General features: G+C 34.5%; 1 protein-coding gene across 1 annotated transcript; it reads left to right on the top strand.

The window, feature by feature from the left end:
* Window positions 1-3,471: 3,471 nt before the first annotated feature.
* HELRODRAFT_164056 (hypothetical protein) lies at window positions 3,472-9,022 on the top strand (the record flags this gene model as incomplete). Its single annotated transcript, XM_009029106.1, has 4 exons — window positions 3,472-3,904; window positions 4,022-4,158; window positions 8,243-8,444; window positions 8,952-9,022. The coding sequence occupies 4 exons, from the start codon at window positions 3,472-3,474 to the stop codon at window positions 9,020-9,022; spliced, it is 843 nt and encodes a 280-aa protein (XP_009027354.1).
* Window positions 9,023-10,533: the final 1,511 nt, after the last annotated feature.

Below are 10,533 nucleotides of genomic sequence, written 5' to 3'. Positions count from 1 at the left end.
AATATAAAGTAGCAAAAGAGGAATTTACGTCTTTACTAAACGCCGGAATCATCAGACTATTTAAATCTCCCTGGGCTTCTCCACTCCATCTAGTTCCAAAAGGTACTCCTGGACAATGGAGAGCTTGCGGAGATTATCGTTGTGTAAATGCCATTACGAAACCAGACAGATATCCAATTCCAAATATTCACAGCATTTCAACTAAACTACATAGCAAAAAGATATTTTCAAAATTGGACTTATTAAAAGCCTATCACCAGATACCAGTACATGAAAACGATATTGAAAAAACAGCCGTAATAACACCTTTTGGACTCTTTGAGTACATGTTTATGCCTTTTGGTTTGCGAAATGCAGGATGTACATTCCAAAGATTCATGGATAATATCTTTCTAGGTACCGACTGTGTTTTTGTTTATCTAGACGACATTCTCATATTTTTAGAAAGCACTGAACAACATGAAAAAGATTTAGAAACAGTATTTCAAATCCTTAGCAAAAATAATTTGAGAATCTCCATAGACAAGTGCCAATTTTTCAAAGAAAATCTAAATTACCTAGGATTTTACATCAGCGGTGATGGACTATTTCCTACAAAAGAAAAAATAAACGAAATTGAAGAATTTCCAGTTCCAAATGATACTAAATCTTTACGTAGATTTTTAGGAATGATTGGTTTCTATCGCAAACTTATTCCACAATTTGCAGATATTGCAGATAAACAAAATTGAAGAATTTCCAGTTCCAAATGATACTAAATCTTTACGTAGATTTTTAGGAATGATTGGTTTCTATCGCAAACTTATTCCACAATTTGCAGATATTGTATTTTCATTAACAGAATTAATAAAGTTACACCCAAACTCAAAAACAATAGTGTTTTATAACGAAGAATTGGAAACCTTTAAAACCATCAAATCTAAACTTGCCAACGTAACAACACTTCCATATCCAGATTCAAAATGTACTAAATACCACTTAGTTACTGACAGTTCTGCTTACGCCATAGGTGCAGCACTGCATCAAGAAGTTGATTCAACTCCTGTACCAATCGGTTTCTACTCTAAAAAGTTAACTGAACCACAACGTAACCTTTCTACATTTGACAGAGAACTACTAGCAGCGTACCTTGCCGTCATCTAATTTAAATATCAGATTGAAGGAAGAAATGTAACTCTATTTACAGATCACATATCATTATGCGCTGCCTACAAAAAGAAAACACCATTAAAGTCAGACGTTCAAAAACGATATCTTTCAATAATATCCGAATATATTGCAGACGTCATTTACATCCGCGGTGAAGAAAACGTTGTTGCAGATTGTCTCTCTCGGCCAGCAAATGCTGTAAAGATAGATGTCTGTGACTTGTCGTCGATAGCCAAACAACAAGAAATTGATGATAAAATAAAATCATTCAAGGATCAGTTGAAACAATATCCAATTGGCGATAACAAAAAAATATTTTGTGATGTATCAACACCATACCCCAGACCATACATCCCAGTTAATTTGAGAAAAGCCATATTTGACAGTCTTCATAACCTCTCACATTCAGGTATCAAAACATCAATACGATTAATCAAATCCAGATATTTTTGGCCAGATATAGACAAACAAATAAGAACATGGTCAAAAGAGTGTTTAAGCTGCCAACAAAACAAAATTCACCGACACACGAAATCTACGATATCATCATTCAATTTACCGTCTGCACGTTTTGAGACTGTTCATATTGATATTGTAGGTCCGTTAACACCGGTCAAGCAAGGAAATTAAACCTATTCAAGTCCATTCAGATATTTACTCACATGCATTGACAGAACAACTGGTTTGATCGAAGCAGCGCCAATGACAGAAATATCAGCTTCAACAGTTGCTACAACTTTCTTGAACATTTGGATCGCTCGATTTGGTGTCCCTCTTTATGTTGTAACAGACCGAGGTACACAATTTGAGAGCGAATTATTTCACGAACTATCGAAAATAATTGGTACAACCAGTTATCCTCCAAAAGCCAACGGAAAAATAGAACGTCAACATCGTATCTTGAAAACAGCAATTAGTTGTCGTAAACAAAACTGGTTAGATGCATTATCTGTCGTTCTTTTAGGAGTTAGAAACATCCCAGATGAAAATGGAATATCTCCAGCAATAGCAGTAACAGGAACCAACTTATTATTACCAAGTCGATTTTTATTCCCAGATTCAAATGATGATATAACATCTAGTCAAATCAAACAGTTAGCAAAAGAAATGTTTAAACTTAATAACTACATAACAACTAACAATCAACATCACTCTACCCCAAAAGCTTACGTACTAAACGACCTTTCAAACAGTAGTCACGTATGGTTAAGAGTAGATCGAGTACGTCGTCCACTGGAAGCACCATATACTGGCCCTTTCAAAGTGATTGAACGTAACGATAAATATTTTAACATTGAACTGTTACCAGAAAATTTTCAAAATGTGTCAATTGATCGATTAAAGCCAGCTTGTTTATCATTACCTCCAACAACCAAAACCAGAATAAACAACGAGAATAGTTCGACAACGAACAACAAACCTTCTACAACAGATTCAACAAAACCAGCAACATCAGACACAAAATCTACTGGAACACCAGAAACAGCAACAACAACATCAGACGCAACAACAACACAAGAAACAAGACCGACGTCAACCACATCCGAACCAACAACCCAACACTCCAGAAAAGGGAGGCGAATAACATTCAACAAACGAAATGAATATTTTTATTTTTAAACGGCTCCGTCTTTTGTGGGGGAGTATTGTAGGGATCAAAAATTTATTTATTAACTATCTCATATATTGATTGTTATTAAAAATTATTGCAATTTTAAATGTTACCTAACTATGTTAATTTTTATGTCTTTGCTTCTCTCTCGACTTCTTCCCTTTTTTTCCTGATAGCTTGTAAAACGAAACGGTTCGAGATTCACGTGGGAATAAAGATAATATTTTATTACGCCTGAATTGTGTTTGTTTTATTTATTTTAACTCACAACAAGGTGTCTTGTTAGTTGCATAAGTTCGTACAAACAGGTTTTAATATATTTTAATTTTGGTTGGTAGTGTTAGGAAAATTGAGAGCATAATGGCGTTCTATTTTAGTATGGGTTTCAATAAACAATTAAATTTTAACTTAATTATTTTCTTATTCTAGTTTTTAAATTTTTAAATAATGTAAATGCGACGAAATTCCCTTATTGTTTCAATAATTTTAAATTCTTAAATAGACACTCCTGGCGCTGTATGAAAAATACTATGCACGAATCTACTAGATTGAAGGTTTCTATGAAAGAAAATATTAAAATTTCTCCTAACATTTTAACAGATAATATAATTAATAATATTGATAATAATTCTGATAATATTTCGCGGTGTAAATGTGGTAAATACTGCAAAGGGAGAAAGGGATTACTAATGCACCGTCAAACTTGCAAAATGTTCAAATCGCTGAAAAAAACCGTCCCGGACGTCGAAACAAATAAATCAGAAAACGAGCTCCAGCAGTTTCAACACACAACTACGTCCTCAGCAACTCCAAACCCACTTCCGGGTATTAAACTGCCAAAAACGCAAGGCCAATGGGCTGAGGCTAACGCATATTTTCATCAGAAATTTGAGGACTTATGTGTTGTTGAGGATATTAACCATTTTACCTCAACCTTCCAAAACACAATCTACAACTACTTCGCCAATACGTTTGGAACAGTTAAACCCAAAACATCAACAAATCAAAATTCCGTCATTAAACAACTCAAGAAGAAATTGAAGAATTTGAAAATCCTTGGACGCAACAACAACTCGTTCAAAAATGACATAATTGCTGTCAGCAAATTGATAAGGTCCAAGCTTCATCACTCGAAGCGTCTAGGTAAATTGGCTGATCAATCCGACGTTTCAATTCAACTATCAAAAAACTTTTGGAAAGCATGTAAACAAATTTTCTCGCCCACCACCACAACACCTCCATCATTCGATGTTTAAAAAGGGAGCAATTTCTTCTACAGCGCAATGAAAGCCGATGACAAATGTAATTACGACATTCCGGACTGGATCCCGTCTCTGCCGTTGCCCTCATTCGGTGGTGATGTCGGTCCTCCAACATACGAAGAAGTTTCAAACATTGTTCGTAGAAGTAAATCTCGCGCCTCTCCGTGTCCATTGGATCAAATATCGATAATAGTTTTCAAAAGATGTCCAATTCTTAGAACCTTTCTCCATAAGTTACTGTTAAAATGCTGGACCTCATCTACGATACCAAATTGTTGAAGAAAGGCTTTAACAATTTTAAACTACAAAAAAGGGGATATCAACGACCCGGCTAATTTTCGTCCTATAACCCTTCAACCAACCGGCTACAAAATATTTTCAACTCTAATAAAAAATAGACTTTACGATTTTCTACAACAAAATAAATTCATCAATACCAATATTCAAAAAGGTTTCTACCCGAAGGTGGACGGTTTATTGGAGCATTCCCAAATGTTAACCCACCTGATGAAGGATGCCAAAAAACACCAAAGAACAATAATCGTCGCACTGCTAGACCTCAAGAATGCTTTCGGCGAAGTTAGTCACCTGTTAATCAACTCGATCCTTTCATATCATCAAATACCGCAAATAATGAAATCGCTAATATTATCAATTTACTCTGATTATTCAACAATAATATCTGTCAACAGTGAACTAACGCCAGCATTGCCTGTCAGAAAAGGGGTTCTCCAGGGTGACCCGTGTTCCCCTTTAATATTTAGTTTATGCTTCAACCCCCTGATGAAGATTCTCAATGCTGAGCAGTATGCCAATTGTGGCTATTTCTGGGGACCAACTGCGGGTTTAAAAACTAGATCCTGGCTTCAGTTTGCTGATGATTCAGCTATAGTTTCACATAGTTCTAAAAATGCACAAAAATTGATTGACCTAAACTATGCGTGGTGCACGTGGTCGAACATGCAAATGAGAATAGACAAATGTCACTCCTTTGGTATGAGGAAGAAAAACGGAAAGTATCAACAGTTTCTACCAAAGTTAACTGTTCAAAATACGGCTATTCCAAAGGTCGAGATTGGGAACAGTTTTATATATTTGGGCAAATTATATGATTACGAGTGCAGCGACAAAAATGCTAGAGAGTCAATTAAAACAAAATTAACTAAACTACTGGAGACCACCACGAATTTGAACGTCACTCCTCAGCAAAAACTACAAATTCTTAGGCGATTCATTCCAACTTAGCTGCAATTTGAATTTCGAAATTATAACTTTTCATCAACATGGGTCTCGACAAACCTTGACGGCTTAATCGTGAAAAACGTTCGACAATGGCTGACTACACCAATCAGTAGCTGTGTATCCGAAATGCTTTCCCTGCCGGACAGGTATGGTGGCCACAATATCATCTCATTGAAGGACACGTTGGAAAAGACAAAAGTCAAAATCAGAAATTATTTAAAGTCAAACAGCGTCAATGAAACTGTTTGTCTGTGGCGCGAAACGGCAACTAATTTCGAAAAAGTTGATTGAATGCTTGCGGAGTCAGGTTCGGTGAAACAGTCACTCAAATTGCTGGAAGAGACAAGAATTGCATCCAGCCTCGACTATGTGTTTAATCTCCAATGCCAAGGTTTGTTAATAAAAGCAATAAATGAGCACATTTCTCCATCACAAACGTCGCGTTGGTCAAAGATCGTCGAAGGATTACCGGGAGTGCTCTATATGTTTACTAGAAAGTATTTAATACAACAACTTCCCACTAATGCAAACTTATTTAAATGGGGTAAGTCAACAACATTTCTATGTCCACTAAGCAATCATTGCCAAACAAACATGTTGTTTCGAACTGTGATTCCACAGCGGCTCTCGCAAGGTACACGGACAGGCATAACAAACTGCTGTCGTTGATTGTCAACTGGTTAAAGATTTTTGCACCATCAGACTTGCATATTTGCCGATCTTAATGCAGAAAGCTTCCTCACCTAGCTTCCTCACGTGAATACAAACGCCAGAAATATAAAAACTTGAAATTGAACTTAAATTCAGTCTACAATAACCGTTCGCTAATTATTAACTCATTTGAAATATCACCTGTGGGTTTTTATAACAATTTTAATCTAACTTTATTTAAAATTTTATGGCCGAAATCTTTTAATGAAAAATTGATTAACGCGGTAATTAGCTCGTCATATAGCATATATTGTGACAGAAATACTACTTAACCGATTTTAAATATATTTTTTACTCTCAAGCACTTGTTGATCAAAGAGCATGAGAGGATCGTACATTATATTTTATATTTTATTTATTTACACTCTAATATATAATTAATAATTTTCGATGGATTCCACTTGGATTTTGTTTTTCGGTAAATAAAAGAATGTTCCCATTATATTAGTTTAAGCATAACTTCAAGCGAGCAATCTGAACGGATTATATATTGGGCGAAACAATTCATCTTCTAAATCTGCGTAGATGTCAACACTTGGTTTTGCACAGGCTCTAATGTTATCAACAATCGGTGAAAGAATTTTCTTCAAGTGCCTGGTCAATGCTGAGGTTCAGTTGCTGTTGGAAAAACGTGTTTAACTGTTTGTGTTAACTTGCAGATGGGGCAATAAGGCTTGCAGATAGGGTATAAGGTGTTCATTGATTTATCGCATCTAAGTAAATTTGAATTTGTAGAAATTTGCTGAATGAGATAAAGTGAATCTTAGATACTTTCATTGATGATTTGAACCATCGCACTATCTCGTACTCTTTTATCTCGTACTCTTATTATATACTCTATTGACTTCACAATGGTGCCATAACATTACGAGGTGACTGAAATCTGACTCGTGTTATTGATTTTTTATAGATTTCACTATCAGATTTGTTCATTGTTTTCAGGAATGAAGTTGTTAATTTTTGTGTGTATGCGCAAATGAGCATATTTGTGTGCGCGTGTGAGCTCACAGAGAATCTAATTTCTTCGTAGGCGTTTCGTTTGAGGTACACGCTGAGCTTTTGTTTTAACATTTTGGCGGAAGGCTGCAACGAGGTTATGTTGAGGTTTCCTGGTTTCTATGGAAACGAAATGACTTTAGCAACACTGATGCTTATGGGCGAAGACAGCCAATCTCTTAACCTGTTACTAGTTGGTCAAAAGTATTTGAAACTAGGTAAGTGAAATATTATAGATGCGTAGTTTAAATGATATTTGGAGGGAACAAACCATCTAAGAATTTTCAGTTTCCACTGAACTCTTGTGTTTTATCTGTGCAGCACATTTTTGATTTTATCATGCAATTATCGATTTCACTAATGTATGTAAAATAATCTCCAATAATAACATCGTCTATTGTCAAATGAGGTAAAAATTGTTTATATCTACCGTCGACATTTCTTATCACAAATGTGCAACATTTGTCTGTTCTCATCTTCATTCTCGTCCACTGGCACTATGACTGGTTAAGATCAACCAATTTTTGAATTTCCTGTTTTATTTGCAATGATAGCTGAGTCATAACCAAATTAAATTACAGCTATGATTCAAATATTAACTTGGCTGTAAGCCTCCATATATGCCCACTGTAAGAGTTCTTTTCCCGGTTCAGCACACAAATTTTTAATCCATTTTTTGATACTTGATAACGAGTTTTTATTAGCTCAAAATACAAAAACAAATAAAACTAACCAAGCAAAAGTTTCACTGTTTAAGCAGCGATATAGGTGTTTGTTGTTGTATGAAGCACCACTTCACTAATTGCTGAACAACGTGTGTTAGTCTGTTGTATGTAGAATGTTCCGTAGATGCCCGACGGGCCACCAACGTTTAGTTATCACTTTTCCTGCCGTTATTACCAACCGACTGCTGACTATGAACAACTTAAAACATTAATTCTCCCACTACCAACTTACCACGTTAACTTTAATATCTTTGAACGTAAAATTCTCCACTAATACGATGTGTAGTTAATTGTAAACATGTTTACAGCATTTTTGACTACATTGTTTTGTTGTAATTCAATTTTTTTACCTTTTTTTATGAACGCACCCTTGGATGTTTTGATATTTTTAATCTCAATTCACTTTGTGTAGCTTGATTTAATAACTAATTATTTTTCGGCTCCTGTTATCCATTATTTCGTCTACCACGTCTATGTAAATCAATCAATCAATCAATCAATCAATCAATTAGCTTATAAAGCGCTATTTCCGCGATGGTCAACAGCGCTCCTCAATGAATTTTGAAAACAGATGGGTCTTGAGATCCGCTCTGAACTTCGCAAGTGATGGAGAAATAGTTAGAGAAGTAGGTAGAGAGTTCCAGAGAAAAGGACCAGAAAAAGCAAAAGCAGATTTGGCAAAAGAGTGTTTAACACGAGTTAAGAAAAAGCGAGAAGAAGAAGACGATCGTAAACCGGGGCGTTTAGGTTCAATTAATATATCTGATAAGTACTTAGGAAATAATTTAGATTGAGACTTATACATGAACGTGCAAATTTTAAAAATTATTCTATATTTTATAGGTAGCCAGTGCAAGAGAACAAGATATGGAGATATATGAGAAAAGAAAGGGGCACGAGCAACTAGACGAGCAGCAGAGTTAAAAGCTTTACTTAAAGGATAGAGTATAGAGTCAGGAAGACCATAGTAGAGCGAGTTACAATAATCAATCCTAGATAAGACTAACGAAGTAACAAGAAGGAGAAGAGTAGGATCATCAAGAAAAGGCAAAAGTTTTTTTATTCTACGTAGATGAAAGTAAGAACTTCTAGCAACACTATTAATCTGAGAAGAGAGAGACATAGTAGAATCAAAGATAAAACCTAGACTACGAAACTTATGAGAGACATCAAGAGTTTTAGAATCAGGTAAGATAATAGGAGGAATAGTAATTGAGTGTTTAGATTTATTAAAACAAATTAATTCAAACTTAGAAGGATTAAGTTTAAGACACATAGAATCAGACCAAGCGATAATCGAAGAAAGACATAGAGATAAATTATGAAGAACACTATTGAGATTAGATGGAGGAAAAGAAGTATAAATATAAGAATCATCAGCATATAGTTGACTAGAGAAAGAAAAGTTATTAATAATACGAGGTAGTTCAGAAGTATAGAGTATAAATAGAAGAGGGTCAAGGATAGAACCCTGAGGTACCCCGAAAGTAAGAGTAGAGGAGTTAGAAGTAGAATTATTGAGAACAACAGAAGAAAAACGATTACAGAGATAAGAAGAAAACCAAGATAGACAAGAATCAGTAATATTAAAAGAAAGATGCAGCAGTCTCAAGAGAATAGTATGGTCAACAGTATCAAAAGCTGAAGAAAAGTCAAGAGCAAGAAGAAGAGTAAGATTACTATTGTCACTAGAGAGAAGGATATCATTGTGTATTTTAAGTAAAGAAGTTTCAGTACTGTGAGCAGGTCTGAAACCAGATTGGGATACAGGTAGCAAAGAGTTAAAGTCTAAATAGGATGAGAGTTGATTAAAAACAACTTTTTCTATTATTTTAGAGATGAAAGTAATATTAGTTACAGGTCTATAATTAGATAAAGAGGTAGGATCTAGGGATGTGTTTTTAAGAATAGGAATAACAATAGAATTCTTATAAGAAGTAGGAAATTTAGAGGTGGAAAGAGATAAATTAACTAATTTGAGAATGATTGGATAAAATATTGAAGAGAATTCTTTAAGTAAATTGGAAGGAAGTAGATCTAGAGAACAGGTTGTAGACGACGTAGAATTAATAATTTTAGTTAGTTCTAAAAGATTTATTGGAGTAAATACAGAGAAAGATTCAGTAGTAAGTTTAGTAAAGTTATGAGAAGGAAAATTAGAATTAGATGTTCTTAAAGAAGTAATTTTATTTACAAAAAAGTCATGAAACTGTTGAGCAGAGAAAGATGAGTGAGAAGATTTTTCATGTAGAAGTTTAGATAGAACAGACCACCTATTTTTAGATGTTGAAGCAGATGTTATAGAATTTCTAAGAAAAGTAGAGTGTTTAGAGAATAGTAGATATTTATAATTAATCAATTCAGATTCATAGATAGAATAAAGAGAGTTAGATGGATTTAACCTATAGGCTTTCTCCAGTCTTCTAAGACTTTTCTTGGCTACTACACAAGCATAATCAAACCAAGGAGCCTTACGAGAATAGAGCCTATAAGTAAAAGATTTAAGAGGAATAAGCTTATCAAGAATAGAAGTAATGTAGATATTAAAAGCACAGACAAAATCATCAACATCAGAAAATAAGGTAGTATCAAAAATAGGTTCAGTAAGAGATTGAAGAAAAATATCTTTATTAAGAGAAGACCAGCATCTTTTAGAAATAGACATAGATGAATTTGAAGGAAGAAAATCTAATGAAAAAACAGATTCAATAAGAAGGTGATCAGAGTAAGGAACAGAGCTAGCAGAGATATTAATAGGCTTAGAAAAAGATGAAGCTATTATAAAATCAATAGTGTTACCAGAAGTATGGGTAGGAAAAGAACAATATTGAGTTAA

The sequence above is a fragment of the Helobdella robusta genome, assembly GCF_000326865.2.
Source record: "Helobdella robusta unplaced genomic scaffold HELROscaffold_6, whole genome shotgun sequence".
NCBI lineage: Eukaryota > Metazoa > Annelida > Clitellata > Rhynchobdellida > Glossiphoniidae > Helobdella > Helobdella robusta.
The sequence above is the reverse complement of the archived record's forward strand: the minus strand, read 5'-3'. Positions and strand labels throughout refer to the sequence as shown.